General features: G+C 37.8%; 2 protein-coding genes across 2 annotated transcripts in view; both read left to right on the top strand.

Annotated features, from left to right (window-relative positions):
• Positions 1–8,841: 8,841 nt before the first annotated feature.
• Positions 8,842–10,516, top strand: LOC144362498 (uncharacterized). The gene is made up of 2 exons (XM_078013725.2): positions 8,842–9,154; positions 9,288–10,516. The coding sequence occupies exons 1-2, from the start codon at positions 8,938–8,940 to the stop codon at positions 10,514–10,516; spliced, it is 1,446 nt and encodes a 481-aa protein (XP_077869851.2). The 5' UTR covers positions 8,842–8,937.
• An 11,654-nt stretch (positions 10,517–22,170) lies between these two features.
• LOC146729999 (corticotropin-releasing hormone-binding protein-like) overlaps positions 22,171–23,306 on the top strand; it is a 56,608-nt gene continuing 55,472 nt past the window's right edge. The window contains exon 1 of the mRNA XM_085494285.1: positions 22,171–22,301. Coding sequence (XP_085350411.1) covers positions 22,233–22,301 — 69 coding nt within the window. The 5' untranslated portion in view covers positions 22,171–22,232. The remainder of the gene's footprint in view (positions 22,302–23,306) is intronic.

Genomic DNA, 23,306 nt, shown 5'->3' with positions numbered 1-23,306 from the left:
ATCAGGATGAAACTTTCGGTAAGATTAGTCAGCGAAGTCTTGTTATGTTCTCTTTACTGATTATTTCGGAATATATATAGTAGGACTGCTTTCACTACTGTTGAACGTTGTACATTACTTAGCTAAGTTTAAGCGCGCACCAGAAGCAAAATTTAAAAACCGCAATGCATGACGGGAGTTCAAGTTGTCCGGACATAAAAAAAAATCTTTCGACTAGCGGCAAAATATATCAGGATCTGACAGGGAAAATTCACAAATACCATATCATTTAAATTGGTTAATGCCAACATTTTAGTGTAGCACTTTCTACGTCACTAAATGTTTAGTTTATAATTTGAATAATTTGGGGCCAAATGAAGAACAATTTCAATGAGCAAGTCTCGATCAACATTTTAGTAAAATGTGAACCCATTTATAAATGGTGTTATCTTGACACTCAAAGGTTTAGACTTTCAAAGCTATATTGAGCTCTTTTAAATTTAAAGCGGAGGATCGTCACCTGCGCATGCGGCCTTAATATGGCGTTGTTTACAGACATGTGATGCGATGTGCTGTGCTGTGCTATGTTATATCGTATGGTATGTGAAACGATGTGATGCTATGTGCTTTGATGTGCTATGTTATATTGTATGGTATGTGAACTAATGTGATGCGATGTGCTGTGTTGTGCTGTTATATTGTATGGTGTGTGAAATGATGTGATGCGATGTGCTGTGATGTGCTATGTTACATTGTATGGTTTGTAAAATGATGTGCTGTGATGTGATGTGCTATGTTACATTGTATGGTATGTGAAATGATGTGCTGTGATGTGATGTGCTATGTTACATTGTATGGTATGTGAAATGATGTGATGCTATGTGCTTTGATATGCTATGTTATATTGTATGGTATGTGAACTAATGTGATGCGATGTGCTGTGTTGTGTTGTGCTGTTATATTGTATGGTGTGTGAAATGATGTGATGCGATGTGCTGTGCTGTGATGTGCTATGTTATATTGTATGGTATGTAAAATGATGTGATGCGACGTGCTATGTTTTATTGTATGGTATGTAAAATGATGTGTTGCGACGTACTGTGCTGTGTCATATTGTATGGTATGTGAAATGATGTGATGCGACGTGCTGTGCTTTGATGTGCTATGTTATATTGTATGGTATGTGAAATGATGCGATGCGACATGCTGTGCAGTGATGCGCTATGTTATATTGTATGGTATATAAAATGATGTGATACGATGTGCTGTGTTGTGATGTGCTATGTTATATTGTTTGGTATATAAAATGATGTGATGCGCGTGCTGTGCTGTGCTATGTTATATTGTATGGTATATAAAATGATGTGATGCGATGTGCTGTGCTGTGCTGTTATGTTGTTTGGTATGTGAAATGATGTGATGCGACGTGCTGTGCTGTGATGTGCTATGTTATATTGTATGGTATATAAAATGATGTGATGCGACGTGCTGTGCTGTGATGTGATGTGATGTGCTATATTGTATGGTATATAAAATGATGTGATGCGACGTGCTGTGCTGTGCTTAGATGTGCTATGTTATATTGTATGGTATGTGAACTAATGTGATGCGATGTGCTGTGTTGTGCTGTTATATTGTATGGTGTGTGAAATTATGTGATGCGATGTGCTGTGCTGTGATGTGATGTGATGTGCTATATTGTATGGTATATAAAATGATGTGATGCGACGTGCTGTGCTGTGCTTAGATGTGCTATGTTATATTGTATGGTATGTGAACTAATGTGATGCGATGTGCTGTGTTGTGCTGTTATATTGTATGGTATGTAAAATGATGTGATGCGACGTGCTATGTTTTATTGTATGGTATGTAAAATGATGTGTTGCGACGTACTGTGCTGTGCTATGTTATATCGTATGGTATGTGAAACGATGTGATGCTATGTGCTTTGATGTGCTATGTTATATTGTATGGTATGTGAACTAATGTGATACGATGTGCTGTGTTGTGCTGTTATATTGTATGGTGTGTGAAATGATGTGATGCGATGTGCTGTGATGTGCTACGTTACATTGTATTGTATGTAAAATGATGTGCTGTGATGTGATGTACTATGTTACATTGTATGGTATGTGAAATGATGTGCTGTGATGTGATGTGATGTGCTATGTTACATTGTATGGTATGTGAAATGATGTGATGCTATGTGCTTAGATGTGCTATGTTATATTGTATGGTATGTGAACTAATGTGATGCGATGTGCTGTGTTGTGCTGTTATATTGTATGGTGTGTGAAATGATGTGATGCGATGTGCTGTGCTGTGATGTGCTATGTTATATTGTATGGTATGTAAAATGATGTGATGCGACGTGCTATGTTTTATTGTATGGTATGTAAAATGATGTGTTGCGACGTACTGTGCTGTGCTGTTATATTGTATGGTATGTAAAACGATGTGATGCGATGTGCTGTGCTATGTTATATTGTATGGTATGTGGAATGATGTGATGCGACGTGCTGTGCTGTGATGTGCTATGTTATATTGTATGGTATGTGAAATGATGTGATGCGACGTGCTGTGCTGTGATGTGCTATGTTATATTGTATGATACTGTAGAATACTTTATTTTCGCTTGGAATTTATTTTCACTATTTTCGCTGAAGGGATGATTCCGTAAAAATAAAATCCAGTGAATAAACTTTTTTTCCTATATTTCACATTAAACTCATCAAAAATCAGTGAAAATAAATTCCATACAAAACGCCCAAAAAGCCTTGTCAGCGAAAATTAATTCCAGCTAAAATAAAGTATTCCACAGTATATAAAATGATGTGATACGATGTGCTATGTTATATTGTTTGGTATATAAAATGATGTGATGCGACGTGCTGTGCTGTGATGTGCTATGTTATATTGTATGGTATGTAAAATGATGTGATGCGATGTGCTGTGCTGTGCTGTTATATTGTTTGGTATGTGAAATGATGTGATGCGACGTGCTGTGCTGTGATGCGATATGCTATATTGTATGGTATATAAAATGATGTGATGCGACGTGCTGTGCTGTGATGTGGTGTGCTATGTTATATCGTATGGTATATAAAATGATGTGATGCGACGTGCTGTGATGTGCTATGTTATATTGTATGGTATGTGAAATGATGCGATGTGATGTGCTATGTTATATTGAATGGTATATAAAATGATGTGATGCGACGTGCTGTGCTGTGATGTGCAATGTTAAATTGTATGGTATGTGAAATGATGTGATGCGACGTGCTGTGATGTGATGTGCTGTTACATTGTATGGTATGTGAAATGATGTGATGCGATGTGTTGTGCTGTGATGTGCTATGTTATATTGTATGGTATATAAAATGATGTGATGCGATGTGTTGTGCTGTGATGTGCTATGTTATATTGTATGGTATATAAAATGATGTGATGCGATGTGCTGTGCTGCGCTGTGCTATGTTATATTGTATGGTATGTGAAATGATGTGATGCGACGTGCTGTGCTGTGATGTGCTATGTTATATTGTATGGTATGTGAAATGATGTGATGCGATGTGTTGTGCTGTGATGTGCTATGTTATATTGTATGGTATATAAAATGATGTGATGCGACGTGCTGTGCTGTGATGTGTTATGTTATATTGTATGGTATATAAAATGATGTGATGCGATGTGTTGTGCTGTGATGTGCTATGTTATATTGTATGGTATGGTATGTGAAATGATGTGATGCGACGTGCTGATATGTGATGTGCTATGTTATATTGTATGGTATATAAAATGATGTCATGCGACGTGCTGTACTGTGATGTGCTATGTTATATTGTATGGTATATAAAATGATGTGATGCGATGTGCTGTGATGTGCTATGTAATATTGTATGGTATGTGAAATGATGCGATGTGCTGTGCTGTGATGTGCTATGTTATATTGTATGGTATATAAAATGATGTGATGCGACGTGCTGTGCTGTGATGTGCTATGTTATATTGTATGGTATGTGAAATGATGTGATGCGATGTGCTGTGCTATGTTATATTGTATGGTATGTGAAATGATGTGATGCGATATGCTGTGCTGTGCTATGTTATATTGTATGGTATGTGAAATGATGTGATGCGATGTGCTGTGCTGTGATGTGCTGTTATATTGTATGGTATGTGAAATGATGTGATGCGATGTGCTGTGCTGTGATGTGATGTGCTGTGTTACATTGTATGGTATGTGAAATGATGTGATGCGATGTGCTGTGCTGTGCTATGTTATATTGTATGGTATGTGAAATGATGTGATGTGATGTGCTGTGCTGTGATGTGCTATGTTATATTGTACGGTATGTGAAATGATGTGATGCGATGTGCTGTGCTGTGCTATGTTATATTGTATGGTATGTGAAATGATGTGATGTGCTGTGATGTGCTATGTTATATTGTATGGTATGGTATGTGAAATGATGTGATGCGATGTGCTGTGCTGTGCTATGTTACATTGTATGGTATGTGAAATGATTTGATGCGATGTGCTGTGCTGTGCTATGTTACATTGTATGGTATGTGAAATGATGTGATGCGATGTGCTGTGATGTGATGTGCTATGTTATATTGTATGGTATGTGAAATGATGTGATGCGATGTGCTGTGCTGTGATGTGCTATGTTATATTGTATGGTATGTGAAATGATGTGATGCGATGTGCTGTGATGTGATGTGCTGTGTTATATTGTATGGCATGTGAAATGATGTGATGCGATGTGCTGTGCTGTGATGTGATGTGCTGTGTTACATTGTATGGTATGTGAAATGATGTGATGCAATGTGCTGTGATGTGCTATGTTACATTGTATGGTATGTGAAATGATGTGATGCGATGTGCTGTGCTGTGCTATGTTACATTGTATGGTATGTGAAATGATGTGATGCGATGTGCTGTGCTGTGATGTGCTGTGCTATGTTATATTGTATGGTATATGAAATGATGTGATGCGACGTGCTGTGCTGTGATGTGATGTGCTATGTTATATTGTATGGTATGTGAAATGATGTGATGTGCTGCACCATGTTATACTGTATTGTATGTGAAATTAGCTATAATATGAGGTTATTACGAGGATACCTCAAAGTATGAACGAAGACATTACGGCTAGAGTATCGACCGACGCGTAGCGGAGGTCGATGCGACGGCGTACTGTATGGTGCATATTTCGAGATAACCTCGTATAACCTTATTAATAACCGTAATAACCTTAAAGATACATCATGGGAATGCCAAAATCCAAAAAGTTTAGAACAGAATCAGCGAAATTCTTTGTGTATAGTCTGGACAAACCTTGGTGGCAGCCATGTTTGTTTTTATTATTAGAGAACGCTTACGCGCGTAATCATTCCATATTTGGAATTCGCATTTTCTAATATGGTAGGATGAAAATATCCCGTAAAATACCGCAAAATTACGGCACGCTGTAACTTTGCTGTGTGATATTATTTGGTCAATTTGAAATGTTATATCTTCCATTGCATGTTATGACGAGCCGTATGTTGCGATACACAATCATGTGGAAAGTTGTTTAAAGTGCGGTGGTCGATGCGCAGCGCGTGTTCGAATTTCATGTAATTAAACAATGTATTTTACACGCGTTGTATACGTCGCTATGAGTCCCATATCGAACAGGACACGGCACGACGACCAACGCGCTTTAATCTTATGTTTCATACAGAAGACATCACAGTGGTAACATCTCTATTTAAGACATATGCATAGCCATTGTTTCTAGTGTGTTCTCCTCATTCTCTTAAACTTATCTGCTACATTCATGCAACTGATCATGCTATGTTTCTAAGGAGGTTATCTAATGTTGGCATCTACTGATGCGGCTCTCAAATGATTCGATTGATGTCGTAAATACAGAGACCAATCCATAATGGTAGATAACATCACCAATATACCATCACATATATATTGATAGGGCCACAGGGTCTACTACTTGGCCCTATTTTATTTACAATCTTTATCCCACTATTGGGGAAGCTCATTCGTAAGTACGACCTAAAATTCAACAACATCAGCTTTCTCTTTCTCATACCGATACATCTTCAGTAGTGTCTCCAACTGGGGTATTTACTGCTGATATTAAAAACTAGATGATAACAAACATGCTTAAACTCATTAATTCTAAAAATGAAATCTGTTTCTATTCACTCTAAGTTTAGCGTTACTCTTGTTGGCAATCTCAATTGTTGAAGTTTCCCGCAAGTTTGGGGTAACATTTGACAATAACACCATGTTCAATAATCATGAAACTAACTTGCAATTTACTGTCATCTTCGCCGAATTGGGGTACATCAGAAAATACCTCAGAAAATACCTTTAGTTTAATCTCAATGGTTGAATTTTCTTGCAAGTTTGGGGTAACATTTGACAATAACATTATGTTCAATAATCATAAAACTAACTTGCAATTTACTATCATCTTCGGCGAATTGGGGTACATCAGAAAATACCTTTAAGAAAAGCATCTTGTCATATCTAGTACAGTTATAGAACTTTATCGTTATAACCAGATTCCGGGAATTCATCACTGGGACTTTCAGAACAAATTTCGCAGCGTACTGAAAAAGCAACTTAACAAATCGTAACTCCTTTCGGAACATCTGCAAGTACAACCACAGTCCTACATCATCCACGTTGGTTGTCACGTCGTTACATGGCTTTGAATGACCAAACCCAAAACTATATCTAGGTTCTAATAGACCATTTTCCGTACACTGCGAGAATCACGCGTTATGCGTGAAATCGAACGTAAAAACAGGACAAACAAAGGTCATAGCGTCGTAGTCGCGTCAAACATCGCGTGGGATTCGACAAACGCGAAAGTATTTTGGGGACATTTCCATGCTTAATAATGTGCTGTCCACATTTGATGATAGGCAATTTCGATTAAGTAAGGGTATTCTGAAGCAATATACCTCTGTCGAAGATCGGCCGGTCGGTGTGAGCTACGAAATAAGGAAATTCGAGTTCAAAATCAAATCGTTCGATTTTTGCGGCAGACGTTCGACGCGCGTCTTTCATGCATCTCGCGAGATCTCGCAATTGTACGGAAAATCACCTATTTAGACTTATACACCTAGTCTTGCTCTTAGATCTGCGACAAGGATTTGTTTTTAAGAACTACAAAATACAAACAAATATTTTATGTGTCTCAACTCTGGTGCTATCTACTACGGGACGTTAGACGGTCATCAATTAAGTTCAAGTATTTTTTAAGAACAAACTTAAGACACATTTAATTTCAAAGACATCTGGCTTAGTTACAGCGCATTTGAGGGTGATGTTATTGGCGCTCCATGAATATTCTTGATTGACTGACTGATCTGTTGTCCAGTCTTAGTCTGAGTGACGTTGACGGGTATTGGTTTTAGGCTCATGTACTACTACTGTTTTGCGGAACATCTTGTTACGAACTTCCCGGTGAGTCTGTCACCGAGCATCAAGTACGCTACGTAGGGTGGTACACGCATTTAGATGCCTTCCCCTTCTGGATTACTGTGACACATTTTTGTCTGGTTTCAAACTATACTATTTCACTCAACAAACTAGTAGAATTACTGTCTACTAACTCTACTCTTCGTTTCTTAAAAACTGGAAATAAATGTCGCAACCCCAAAGCTCATACTCATTCAAACATACAGTGCAGTCACAATTCTTCGTAAATTGCATTGTTATTTTTTTATTATATCATGCATTTGTGTATATGAATTTTATTCAGAGCATGAAAAAACCATTTATGTATATCGCTATTTTAGGTGATTTAATTAAAAAAAATATCTATCCTGGACCTATGAACCAAGATATCCTAACATCTGCATACAGGGAACAATCCCTACAGATGCAGATATAGATATCAATTTGTAAGTGGGGGTAGATGTATTTAATCTCGTCTACGTGCATTATCACAGTTGTTTGCAACCCACACGGACTGACTGTTCAACTACGTTGTTTCATGAATATGCAGATTACGTCCAATAGCTGCAAAAATAGATGCTTCAATTCTGCACATTTGTGTCCCACTGCACAAATACTGAGCTGACGTCACACAAATATTTTCACAAATAAAGAGCTTCAGTCTAAATGAACATTTTTGTAAAAGGTACAAATCTAAGACTGTTTTACGGTGTTTAAAAACATCATTGAAACGTATACATTGAGTAAATTATTCATTGTAATATTTTGGACATTATTTTTAAATAATTCATCACATCCGCATTTTTCACTTATTTTATATTGTAATTTTTCGCTAAATCGCGCTTTACTGTTGGTGGTTATGGAGAGAAGTAGAATTGAATTAATACATGATTTGCATATTTTTGAATATTTAATGAGCTTGTTTTGTAAAAAAAAAAAAACCTTCATCTTTGGTATTTGCTTACAAATTGACATCAAACTGGAAAGCACTTTTGCACACTTTTAGTACGAACTACACTTCTGTTTTACATAAAATCAAAGTGACATATTTCTGTGAAATTCACTGTAGATTACAGTCATAGTTAGTCTGTTAGAGCAAACGATAAATATGGTTTCAATCATGACTACGCTAATTCTTTGCAGTTTCCCAGTGACGTGTTTCAGTCAATTGTTCTTGATAAGATAGATGGTCGTGCAGAGGCGGCGGCACGACATTTTGCATGGAGCGAGATCTGCTCACTATCTCTCGGGCGAGGCGCGCATTTTTGCGATCATCCAAAGCACGCAGACGATAACCATAATTCCACGAATCCAACTGCGTGGCGCGGATCGCGTGGACGGGTTTCATGTTCTCTGCACGTAATAGAGGTCTTTCACTGACGTCATTGTTCCCTTGACAATGAGACGCGCCGCCATCTTGGAGGCCTTCATTCGTATTGTTGTTATTGCGTAACACAAGGTCGATCGTCTTCTCAAAAATGGTTTTGAAATGTGTAGTTTTTGGATGTACAAATCGAAAAGATCGGGACAAACATTTGCAATTTTATCGATTACCAGCAGTAGTGGTAAATCAAGGCGAAGATTGCGAAAATCTGAGTAGTGAAAGGCGACGAGAATGGCTGGCTAGCCTCGGACAGAAATTTGAAAACCGAAACATGGGTAACATCAGAATATGCTCGGCACATTTTATTGGTGGTAGGTTTCTCGCTGTTTACAATTTCAATTTTATTTATCACCAGGCATTGAAATTTGATAAATCCCAGTGGAATTGGTGGTAGAGAAAATCGATAATATGATAATCAAGTGTATTTTATTGTGTCTCCCGCAGGTGAAAAGGCCCGGCTCTATGACAAAGGTAACCCAAACTGGGTGCCAACAGTCAATGTCGGACACGGGGAGAATGTTCTGAAGCAAACAATGACAGTAAACAGGTACAATAGGCTCCACAATAGACAGAAAAGAAAAGCAGAGGAAAAGATCGTCATTGTGGAAGAGGGATTGGCGTTGGAAAACAAGGAAAACGCTACAAGTACAACTGAGTTTGGCACTCAAACAGACCTAACTACCTCTATGTTAAAATCAATGGAGAATGAACTCCAAGCTCTAAGAACAGAAAACCAATCATTGAAAGAACAACTTTCTAAATATACAAATAAAATGTCACAGGTAGACTTAGAGGGAGACAATGAAAAAGTAAATTTTTTTACTGGCATCTCTTCATTTGCCATTTTAATTTCATTGTACAATTTCATAGAACAACACTTACCTTCTCGTACGTCTTTAGACAAATTTAGAATGTTTATGTTAACATTAATGAGACTTCGATTGAATTTGTCAGTACAATTTTTAGCCTATGAGTTTTCCATTTCACCTGCTTCAGTGTCAAGAATTATAACTTCAGTTATTAATGTTATGTACATTCGCACAAAACCATTCGTTTTTTGGCCAGATAGGGAGACTTTGAAGATGACTATGCCAATGCAGTTTAAACAGCATTGTGGTTCTAGATGTGCAGTAATTATTGACTGTTTTGAGGTGTTTATAGAAAGACCATCAAATCTGAAAGCACATGCTGAAACATGGTCTTCCTATAAACACCACAATACAGCCAAATTTTTGCTGGGCATTACACCACAGGGTACTGTGTCATTTTTGTCTAGAGCTTGGGGTGGTAGAGTGAGTGACAAACACATTACAGAAAATAGTGGCATTCTTGACAATTTATTACCAGGAGATTTGATACTGGCTGGTCGTGGTTTTAATATCCAGGAGAGTGTTGGTTCTGTTTGTGCAGAACTCAAGATTCCTGCATTTACCCGGGGAAAAAGCCAATTGTCTGCAGTCGATGTTGAAACAACCAGAAAAATAGCTAATGTAAGAATTCATGTGGAAAGGGTCATTGGAATGGTGCGACAGAAATATACAATACTGGGTAGTACTCTTCCAATCAATTTATTTATTTCTAAAGATGACCAGGGTACAACAATGGTAGACAAAATAGCACACGTATGTTGTTCATTAGCAAACCTCTCTGAGTCTGTTGTAGATTTTAATTGAACAATATTCAGGCATATTTCACAGGTACTTACACTTTTTATGTACACCCACTTAATAGCATGCTTTTGTAAATATGAAATAAAATATTTTGTCTTGATATCATGTAGCATTATCAGTGTCATAATTTCTTTTCTAAATGTCAGAATTGAAACTACTGTACAAATTAAAAAAAAATGGATAAAAATAAACATTGGCTGCCTTGTACTGGAAATAATAAAAATGTAAACAAAATATTGCTTAACATGGAGGCACACTCACTAAAATGTAAATAAATATTGACTGCATCATATTTAGTAATGAAATGTAAATAAATATTGGATATATAAAAGTATGATACTGGGTAAAAAAATGCAATTAAATATTGACTGCATCATATTTTGTAATGAAATGTAAATAAATATTGGATATATAAAAGAATGATACTGGGTGAAAAAATGCAAATAAATATTGACTACATAACATTGAGAGATGTACTGTTTCATAATGTCAATATGGCTGCATCACACAATCTTTTCTTCCTTCTGTATTCTGGTAGTTTCCTATAGTCAGGACAAAACCATTTTCCCTTTGATATATGTCTAATTCCAACATATTTGAAATGAAACCAGACAAGAGCACATTCTGTGTTGTCACAGGCAACCATGTTGCCTTGTTCTTCTTGGTTATAATAACAATACAGATTATCATCATTGCTATTGGACGTAGAGGCTGCACCATCATTGCTGACTTCTTTGTGATTGCTGGTGTAAAATTTTCCCAGAAGTTCTGGCATTATTGCGGTGTAAAATATATGTTTTGAACGTTCACAGATTGTTACCCAAAGCTCTTCGTCAAACATTATACTTTCAATGTGCATGTCATTCTTAGTCCAAACTACAAAATACCCCTGCTGTAAATTACATACACCCAACTGAGTCTGGACTTGGTAATAGTAACTGTGATCTTTCACAAGTGTTGCTACGCCATTCTCCTTCTTCAGGTAATCATAGCCATCAAGATTTTCATGTCGTAGATTGAAGGGGCATTTGATTTCTATACAAGATGTACTGCAGCAGTCACAAATGAAAACACCATCTGGGGAAGCTGCAATAAATGGCTGGTCTTGGTAAATTACAAGTCCCCTTCTTTCTATATGCCCATTTTCATGGTGTTGAGACATCACTTCGAAAAATTCACGCAAGGCAGTGTCTTCATGCTCACATCCCCATCTAGTGGCCTCAGTTGAAAACTTGGAAAGCATGGGATAGCAGATGGATGATATTAGGCTTATCGAAGGGCTGTCTTGGTTGGTTCTGCATACTATTTTGGACGTTGATGAAGTTACTCTGCCTGCTCTAAACTGGAACCATCTATTTGATTTAGCCTGTTCTCTAGTATGTGACTCAACATTTTTTATTTGTTGTTCCGTCACTGTTATTTGAACTGTTGAACACTTCTCCAGTAACTCTTTATAATTTAAGTTGCTATAGTTGACATCATATAATGTTGTTAAAGCTGGTGGGTAACTTTCATCTGCAGTGATGGAATCATTGGAATGTGGCACAAACCCAGCAGCAAATGGCTGAACCAACGAGAGCAGTGAAGGCTTTGACCCAGTTAGATGAAACTCATTGAAAAGTGACTGTAGTTCTTGAGCTGTTGGTTGTGGTATGTTGTTAAGTGTAGCCAGTGGTGTTTTTGGAGCCAGGGGAGTTTGCGTCTGTAATGCCAAGTCAAACTGTTTCTTTTTTGTTTTGGCTGATGTAAAGTCTATATCATTCATTTTCTTGTATGTCACAGATTTCAAAGATGATGGTAGAAGCCAATATGCCTTTTCATCAGTCACTGTTTTGGAGTCTCGAATCCTAACAGTAGCCTCCACTGCAAACAAGACCAGCCATGCAGTTACAATGAGCACACAGAACACTACCATTTTGTTTCGCTATCATCCAGGGCTGTAGGGGCTTCTCACTCATTCTCTGAGAATGCATGACCTGTGTAAAAAAATAAATATGAGGTAATTGAAGCCCCAAAGCACAAGATGTACAACAATTGTAATGTATCGTTATAGTTAATAGAAAACACACCAGACTGAGACCGAGATTTTCAACAGACATATATCTCTTAACAAAAGGACATCCACGACTGAGAAAACAGTGGACTATTAAAAATACTGACAATGCCATATATTAGTGCTCACCTTAGCAGATACTACAATGTTTTCATTGCACACAAATGTTTTCATTTCTCTCACCCAACCGGAAACAAATTGGTTGTAGGCTTCAAGACCTTTGTAACACTTTAAGTCATCCAGTGTGTAAGGGCTAGGATTGAAAACCAGGTAATTCACAATATCTGGATATGTCACGGACGGTAACAAGGCGACGTCTGCAGACCATTTAGTAGCATCAACCACGTAAGGGTCACAGCCCCCAATAGTAGACAGTTTTGCTTCATAACGTAGCTGTTCTGCACCAGAAAGTGTTTCACGATACAGACAGAGAGCATTTTTAGGTTTCAATTTAGAGCCAGACATGTTTGCAATGAAAGAAGTAAATGGAAATGACTGAAGGAAATGAACAGATACACTAGCAAACAATCAATCTATTTACGCGTACTATTGTTATGATTGCAGACGACACAGACGACGCAGACGACACAATTGTAGGACCTCCAAAATGGCCGACTTCCGGGTTAATGACGTCACGTGAAAGACCTCTATAAGCTCGGTTATTAAGCATCCTTTTTTGGGGATGCCCGGTGGCCGAGGGGAGACGTGTAGTGGCGTGAAGCTAGGCGATTGGGTGCCGTACGCGAGCGCCGGTTCGAGTCACGCACGCAGTATGTGTTTACTATAATTAGTCATAGTCTTTACCTTGCCGTTTATTCTGTGTTATTTGCATTACCCGCTGTTTGCTTTCCGATGATACGTTTAATGCCTGAACACAAACCCTTTCAACCTAATTAGTAAGTCTATCGATATTCAGTGGTATTTACGTATGTGTTCGCTCTACTCTGACGTCATGCACGGCGAATGTTTAATTACATTACGTAATGCTTAGCGACGTCATCATATGTGAAGTATGCTATTCTAATCTAAGCATAGGTACAGTTCATCTTAAAAAGGGATGTATTTGAGTTTAGTGACGGCGTACACAAGAGTGACAACAGCACGGTTACGTCATGACTGTCAACTTGCCAATTATATTTACACAACAAAAAGATTTATATAACATTTAAATACTAGTTAAGTCTTTTTGTACTGTTTTTTGTACAATTCTTACATATATCTTGTTATTATTTTAAAACTCAGGACAACAGGACGCACAAAGGTCATAGCGTCGTAGTCGCGTCAAACATCGCGTGGGATTCGACAAACGCGAAAGTATTTCGGGGACATTTCCATGCTTAATAATGTGCTGTCCACATTTGATGATAGGCAATTTCGATTAAGTAAGGGTATTCGGAAGCAATATTCCTCTGTCGAAGATCGGCCGGTCAATGTAAGCTACGAAATAAAAAAATTCTAGTTCAAAATCAAATCGTTCGATATTTGCGGCAGACGTTCGACGCGCGTCTTTCATGCATCTCGCGGATTTCTCGCAATTGTACGGAAAATCACCTATTATTATGCGCTTTTCATTTCACCCCTGCATAAACAGTGACGCCTATCACCACGATCTATAAAAGGTTTGGGCATGTAACACACCAGACATGCGCATATCAAGCATAAATATGCAAATAACGACACGCAGATTTCAAATAATGAGACTCAAAGATAACAAAAAATAACTAGACGTGCTGACGCCACGTCGTTCGTGTCGTGTGGCAACCGCGGGAGATTATAGCAAATTGTACGCCCTGCTTTGGCGCCAAGAGATCACGATCCCTTTCTTTGACAAACAATTTCGGATCAGATAGAGAGGGCGGGAACGCCTTTGTCGAGGTCTATTAGGAGTGATTTTTCAACAGATATTTCAGGAGAAACGCGCTAAAGCACGTGCCACATTCAATAGTGGGATTCATTCGCCTCTAGGAGTGGGTAATTACTCGTACAAGGGAGGAAAATGTACTAGTACTATTTACTGGCGGGTCATTATTTTACATTTTCAAGAGTCTAGGGTTGTTTACGGTGTACATTTTACACCGAAAATTCGATGTAATCACAGAACGTTGTACCGTGCGTAGAACTGGTTACATGCGGACAATGTGCGCAGACGATAAATTTGTACAAATCGGAAAAACGTTTACTGACTACAAAATATGAAAAATGTTTCGGCTATTGATGACGGCTGACTAAAACCACAATGTTTTGTCTGCCACCGGATATGCCGGTCCCTTTGCGTATACGTTGAAACTAGGTCGGGTTCTACCAATACACATTAAATATTGAAATTTTGATTTCAATATATCAATTTAGATTTGTGCGCCATACACTCTACAATGTTGAATTCATCACGTATTGTGATATGTTCATGGGGACGTTCGACAATGTTAAATTTATTCGTTTTTATGGAGGAAAAACAATATTTTTATCAAGCAAAATCAAATTTATTGAAGTTAATGCACCAACACGCCTCACCCATGTACTATCACGCCTCACCCATGCGTCATTACGCCTCACTCATGCACCTTCACGGCTAACCTACGCACTATCACGCCTCCCCCATGTACCGTCACACCTAAGCCATGTACCATCACGCCTCACCCATGCGCCATCACGCCTCCCCCATGCGCCATCGCGCCTTACTCATGTACCTTCACGCCTCACCCATGCGCCATCACGCCTTACTCATGTACCGTCACGCCTCACCCAGGCGCCATCACGCCTCACCCATGCGCCACTACGCCTCACTCATGTACCTTCACGGCTAACCCATGAAGCATCACGCGTCACCCATATGTCATCACGACTTACCCATGTACCGTCGTGCCTCACCCATGCACCATCACACAAGGTAGTTCACAGGATTATCAGCACGCAAGTCAACATTTTCGTCAACATTTGAATGTTGCATAAACGTTATTAGCGACAAAATTGTTGCCATAAGAAATAATGAATTTAAAAAAAATAGAATTTAAAGTTTTTCACATCATGTTTTGGAAACGAACGAAATAGCTGAAATATAAATGAAGAAAACTACACAAATTTAGAATGTGTCAACAACCAATCACACGACTGGTTACGAACCAGTTGAGCAAGGCTAACCGAGTCGTAAACTCTGTGTGGTTCGTAACCAGTCTTGTGATTGGTTGTTGACATATTCTAAATAGGCCACGCCTCCCACTGTGCCGTGCTTTCGGGGCAACCGAAATTTGAAAGAATTTTGATATTTTAAGATCAATGAAGTTATTTGGAGGCGTAATAGTCTGACCGCTTCTTTATATTATGCATATAATGTGGCGATATGATATTTGAAAGAATATTGGGAAATAAATGCTTAATAAATTATAATATAAATAATTTTATTTTATGTTTGCGAAAAAAAAGACCCGTCATGTGTAACATATGTGCTCACGTTTAACGTTTTGTGTGCAGAAGTTTTATCTGCCAAATTTTATTCAGACTTCAGACGATATTTCAGTCGTTTACACCAAATAACCAATACTAATACAAGAGTCCGCGAGATGACGTCTTTTTTTTTTTACTTTTCATTTCCAAGAAGAAAAAAATAACATTACAGATTCCCTACTAAAAAAAGTTTTCTTGAAATCTGTATATGTATTAAAGTTAGCAGCATAGAGAATAAGTTGGTAAATGAATGCCCATTGTGTAGGAAGGTATTGGATATTGTTGTAAAGGTGCAATTAAAATCATTTCTCTTGCCATACAGTTTGATGAAAAACAGAATCCAACTCAAAACACTTATCTAATTATGAAGCCTCCTTAACCTCAAGTTCAGCTTGATACATCATTGTAATATATTCATTAAAATCATGATTAATGATGGAAAGTATATAATATAATAATCAAATTAAAGAATTTAGCCTATTTGTATTTATCTTATTTATTTTATTTGTATTTAATTCCTGTAGAAATTCAGCTGCAATGAAGCAAGAGAATACAGTTTGTCCGCCACTGGAATGCCGATAGTCAAAGTCGCATTCGTTAGTGAATGAATCTCGGCCAGTGCAATTGGCCTTCCTAATGAGACTGTGGCACTCTCACCCAGGGTAGGGGTCGACTCTTTTAATGTTCAGCCGGAGGTAGGATTTGAACTTGGGTCTACCGATCATGAGTCTGGTGCGATAACGACTAACCTACCAGTGACCGATAGTTTGTTGAAAAATTATTTCCTCAAACCATACTTTCAGTGAGAAATTCCAGCATACGTTCAATATCATCTTCGGCGTAGGGAAATTATGCATTCGTCTCGTTCCTAACAAAAAAATATCATATCCGGGTAGTAAGTATTTGTTGAGACTAGAACTATTTTAATTTAAAATGTCTGATGGTCAATGTTCTCAATGAATTACTTCACTTGATCACGTAGTATAATATAGTGTTAAGTAAACACAATTCTTCAGATTTTTTTTCAATATCCACATCTGTTTATATATAAAATACTTTTCATATTTCAAACAACTTGATGATCTTGCGATACATCTAGATCTGTATGGTGTATGGGTATATAATATAAGTTGGGATAATCATTTATTTTTTCCCCTGATAGTAATGTTTATTATACATCTGTCACTGTAATGCCATAAGTTACAGCGTACCGTAATTTGGCGGTATTTTACGGGGTATTTTCATACTACCATATTAGGAAATGCGAATTCCAAATATGGAACGATTACGCGCGTAAGCGTCCTCTAGTAATAAAAACAAACATGGCTGCTCATAGGGTTTGACCGGACTTCACACACAGAAGTTCGCTGATTCTGTTTTGGATTTCGGGATTCTCATGATGTATCCTTGGAAAAAAAAGATGTATAATAATAAGGTTAATATGAGGATACTGCCAAATATGCACCCAGACAGTTCGCGGGAGCGTCGGTCGATACTCCGATGTACTGTCTTCGTGCATACCTTGCAGTATCCTCGCAATAACCCTCATATTATTTCCAGTAAGCCCAAGCTCTTTAAGGCGGGCGTGAATAATAAATAAGTACTAGTAGTAATCTGCATTTTGTTTAATTAATGTAAATTACCAAAATAAAAACCTTTGTCCTGTGTAAAATCGCTAAAATTCGATCATAATAATTACCGAATAAATGTATATGTCATCAGTGAAACCTCTTAATTATCATCCGCATCATGATTCTTTCAGTTTAAATACTGTAGAATACTTAATTTTAGCTGGAATTAATTTTTGCTGAAAATACTTTTCGGGTGTTTTGTATGGAATTTATTTTCACTGATTGTTGACGAGTTAAATGTAAAATGTAGGAAAAAAGGTATATTCGATGGATTTTATTTTCACTGAATCATTCCTTCATCGAAAATAGCGAAAATTAATTCCAAGTGAAAATTAAGTATTTTACAGTATACACCACTCCATTATGCATCAAAATACGGTAAAGATGAAATCGGTGACTCACCTTTACAAAACTGGAGCGTTCAACGAACCATTGCATTGGGCGTGTCTGTAGTAATAATGTTACAAATTAAATTGAATTATGGTAGTAAATTTGCCACAGGAAATCATATTGAACAGGATACACTAGATATAATAAAAAATAGTCGGATAGTGTTACTGTCAGGTATGATATTTCCTGCATGTAATGGTAGAGTTGCTGTATGCGTGTGGGACGGATTTTTATCTTTTCGTTTTATTTTCAAAAACTTTCCAGATAAACATTGTCACCTGTCCTCTTGGTGAATGGGGCCATTGGTAGGTCCATGGTGAGACTTAGGCCAAGATGCCATATCTTTTGGTTAAGGTTGCGACACGTGTATGTAAAGTCTAGTTTTCGTGTACAGTTTTTTTTTTAACCCGTGCACATAAACATTTCAGGATATGTGGTCTCGGAGTGTATGTTTGCCCATCATATTCAACATTAGTTTGTCTTATTTTGGACTTACACGGTTGTTGAGTGTATATATGGTATACTTGACGTAAGCGGCATTCGTCTGGCGTGTACAGTATTTAGTCATCCAGCAGCACGATATTCTGAAGTCCGCAGTGTTGGTTCCACATTATTCGGTAGATTGTCATAGAATAATGTGGCTATTTTTAGGAAAATGAATATATATTTTGATTTCTTCTTTTCAAAAAAAAACACCAGTTCGAATCTGTAAGTAGGCGTAAATTCTGGGATGTGCACAAAGAAGCCGAGATAATTGATAATTTGCATAACAATTCACTCGGTAAGAAGTTTGCTAATGCTCATATTTAAAATGGCTGTAACAGTTCCAAATTTAAATGTATTATAGTTTTGTAAAAAGTTAAATATAGTGCATAATATGGAGATCCCGTCATTTCTTTTTTTCACCATGTTTCTTTTTTATTATTTATGTACAGTCTTGCTAAATCTTGCTAAGCATTCGAAAGAGATAATGTTTGCACATGTTATCTATATTTTAAAATCGTTTTTTGAGTATGTTCCACTATTCACAATTCTACAAAATTTTAACAGTCTATATATAGCCAAGACTGTTTGGATAATAAAAAGCAAAAAACAATTTCACTCCCAAGTGCCCGCGAACCTGCATCTGTACCTTAAGTCTTTTTGAAATGTTGGTTCCACGTGGTATGTTGGTCTGTTTCGGGATACACGGTGTTCTTTGCTCGTACGCGGTGTGTTTGTTAGCGTTATTCAATCGTAGAAATCAGAGGCGTCAATGAATACAATTTAATGTTATACTCTTATGCCCACGCAAAACATAATCTTATAAAAAAAAAAAAAAAAACATTTTTCCTCATTTGTCGATTTTGTTGGGATACTAGCCTTAAAGTTTGAAAGCAAGAAGAAACTTTCATAAGCAAGAAAATAAATGATATCCCTTGAAAACAAAGGAGCCTGCCTGAAGCCATACTTGTAACACATTGCAGATAATGGAAAGCCTTCTTTGGTATTAAAAGACGTTTGCATTACTGCCATTGTTCCTATATCATGTTTCGATAACTTTACACCATTACGCATGAAACACAATCGTCTTAACAGACATAATAACCAAAAAATGTTATCTGTTTGCATGATGTTGATCGGAATAGTCGAATATTGTGTCAGTCTGCGCTCGGGGAAGCCAGTTACCTCAAACGAACTTTGATTCACGGGTCATGGCAAGATAATGAACTAGAAAACAATCATAGAGATATTCGATTAGTAGATACGGGTTATATGTGTTGCTTCGTTGGCAGGATATTATTGCTATGAGGGTTATGAACCCCCACGTCGGTGCAGTGTTTGTTTAAGCATGGAAGGTACTGCCTTCCATGGTTTACGTATTTGAGCAGAATTGTCAGGATACAGAAGGGTAACACGGAAGTACAAGAAAGCGACAATCGGGCATATATCAGCATGCACATTTCTTTGTATGTTTCGCTTTTGTATACACGCCCACAATGGATACCTGGCAGTACTGCCAAAAACAATTCAAATATCAATCGGCCAGTACTCGACAGCTTTAATTATGGAAATTCGGGTATATTGATTTTTAATATTTTTACTCAAAGATTGCGTGTACAGCCAAATTAATTGACGAACCGCAATGAATTACTTTCGTAACTAATTCGAGGAAACGCAGACTAGAGAACTTCGTTCGATTCTCCGAAATTTCGTTTTATTCTCGCGGATACGCGAAATGTTTGACCAATTTTCTAAATACAAAATTTCTATTAATGTAAATTGAAATTGTGCATGACAAAATCCCCACAGGGGACCAACAGAACAACATTGCATTTTTCAAATGAATCACTAATAATCGAAAAAAAAAATACAATTGTGTAAAATGCACCGATACATTAACCCGGTTACATAACTTCCGTAAAATGAGATTTAAATTAATTATTTCGTACTTATGCGCCCCTTTTCTCTCACTGTGCTTCACCATTGAGTTTAAAATCGACAACATACGTACTCTTCCGTATCATTTTAAAATATTGTTCTTCACACATCACACAAGTGTGGAGTTGAATAAAAACACCGACAGACACAGAATTTTTTTAATTTATTTTATTTTTCAGTTTTCTGATCACTTATATCAGAGGTTTTTTGAAGATTTTGATAATCTGATACATTAGTTTGTATTGTTTTCATGTGTGGGCACTAAATGTCATGAATACCAACAGTTTTGGTTTCGAGCGGTTACGCACTAATGACTGCAAAAAAAAAAAAACGTCCGCGAACGAGCCCCTATTTTCTTATCACGTGGGCGCGAACGTCCAATTAGCGGCGAGAGACAAAATGGTACAATGTAAGTAACATAAGATTCAGAAATGCAGCTGTCGCACGTTCACTGCCTGGAACGATTTATCGCCGAGACGTGTGGTAAAATGCGTGTGCGAGCGTACTTCAAACTAACATCCACATTCAGGTATACCCACAAGGAAAAAAACGCACAATTAAAACGGCTAGAATTAGGGAGGAGGGGCTCGAATTCAACGTTGTCCGTCAACTGGGCAAATAGACAGTATACTAGTATTAGGCCAAAAAAAAAAAAACTTATGTTGCCCTCAAGTCGGAAAATTAAAAAATTGGGTCAGTCGTATTTTTTTTTTAGCTCGTGAAAACTGAGGGTATCGTAAATAGCAGTGGCGGATCCAGAGAAGGGCACCCCCCCCCACGCATGACGATTCATATCATCTGGATTACGCATAGCTTTTCTGCGATTTACGCTCCGTATATCTTAAGCGAAGCTTGGACCCCCCCCCCCAATACATTTTGCTGAATCCGCCACTGGTAAATAGCCGAGGTATATGGGGAAAAAACGCGACCCGATATTTCATATTTTTCGGTCGATCGCTGAGGGCAACAAAACAATTTTTTTTGGCCTTACAACACCGTTGAGTACTATAATATCCCCTTGACAACGTACTTCATTAAACTTTTTTTTTATTGTGTTTCGCATTTTGTGCAACATCATTTGGAAACTTTCCTACTAACGACACATGTTAGTATATGTTTGTAAGCTTCAATTCACGGTAGAATTAACTTTGCACCTATATTCTATTTTTCACCATTTTTAATTTCCCAATTTCACATTCAGCCCAACTTTCATCCGTTTGACTTTGGGTGTCCAGGGGGAAATGACACACTGGTGTGATTGGGAAGTGTGAGAAAAAAAACAAATCATTCTTAAATCCATGTTTATTCCGATAGCAACTTATATGCACACACTGCAATCTGCCATCGATGTCAGTCGAGAGCTTTTGCGAACTTCAGAAAAGTTCGTTGCCTGTTCATGGAGGTACACGCCCGGGATGTTGGTCATCTACGGGGTAAATCGGTCATTGCCTGCGCCCCAAAGTATATTAAACCCGATACGTCACCGTTTATGTACGTAAACTGCTTGCATCACGTTTCCATAGAAACCATCAGTGGACGACATGGTCGTATGGATGCACTGATTTAGTGACAACTGTCTCCAATTTACACGAAACACGGCGGCGGTCATATCTATTCTGACAAACGACCACGCCCACATATTTCGATGTGAGCTATGCGCATGCGTGCCATGGCAGTCGCGCTCTGATAAAAAGGTGAGCAGCTGACAGTGTATGTAGTGTTTCCGAACAAGACTCTGCTGTGACTCTCTCTCCAGGCACACGTTTCTTTCCAGGTTGGCATCATGTTTTGTCTTCACTATGCGCTACTTCTCGTTTGTGCTCTGGGTTTTGTACTTGCAGCGCCGTTTGAGGTAAGAAATATTAGTTGTCTCATTCAACTTACTGTATGCTTATCTGTGAATATTTGTTAGCCCGCATTTTTGTGTGCTGTAATGCCTTCTCCTTCTTCTTATTCTGGTATTGTCAACTCACGTTTTGCATGTCATAAATTCACGTGCATGTTCGCAAATTGAAGGTGGTCTGTCTCCCGACCGGCACGCTCGACCATTTTCCTGATCACAACGTATATATTCAGACGGGAAACCCGCAAAAAGCGCGCGGGATGTGATAGAAAAGTCCACTAAAAGATGGAAATTGCTACAAGAGTTCGCCAATTGCTACAAGATTTTTGTTTCAGCCCGCGAACCACCTGCAATGTGTTCACGGTACATCGACAGTACGCGAATCTTCAGAAAGACAACTCCGACAGTTCTTGCAAAGTTTATTTTCGCCGTTATTTTTCGCAATAAGAAGACAGAAGATCGGCAATTGATCCGCCGTCAACCAAGGAATATGAATTTTAGAACAAAATGAAGAAATCGGTTTTCTTGCGCGCAACTTCTTGCAATGTACTCCACGTAGCAAGCAGTACGTGGTACTCACAGCACAAGCCAATGTTCATTTCAGTTCGTTGATTCTGTGTGCGTCGCAACGTAATGATTGGGTTATATCGCATTCGTTTTTACGATCCTTAATCCCCAAGCGTAACTATACCGACTAATTAAACTAATTAGGTAGTAAAATAAATCTGATCTTTAATTGAAAAAAAAAACATTAACGATTTCCGAAAATCTGCACACAATTCCCATTTGTGTTGCGGTAATTAGAAAACGAAACAATATAAGTTGTTTTCTCGTTATCGTTTTCTGCATTTTTTTTTTGCTGAATTCAATGGTTGAATTTTGATCGGAAGGAACACGGTGATTGTGTTTCCAGTTTCGATATGTGTTATCTTATTTATTGTGAAACGAGAACTATTTTGTATCGCGAAAGGTAATGAAAGACAATTTTAATTTGTATAATTAAATGTGAACGAG

Source organism: Saccoglossus kowalevskii, chromosome 20 (genome assembly GCF_978046115.1).
Source record: "Saccoglossus kowalevskii chromosome 20, keSacKowa6.1, whole genome shotgun sequence".
NCBI lineage: Eukaryota > Metazoa > Hemichordata > Enteropneusta > Harrimaniidae > Saccoglossus > Saccoglossus kowalevskii.
Note: the sequence above shows the minus strand (reverse complement) of the source record. Positions and strands in the feature narration are given on the sequence as shown.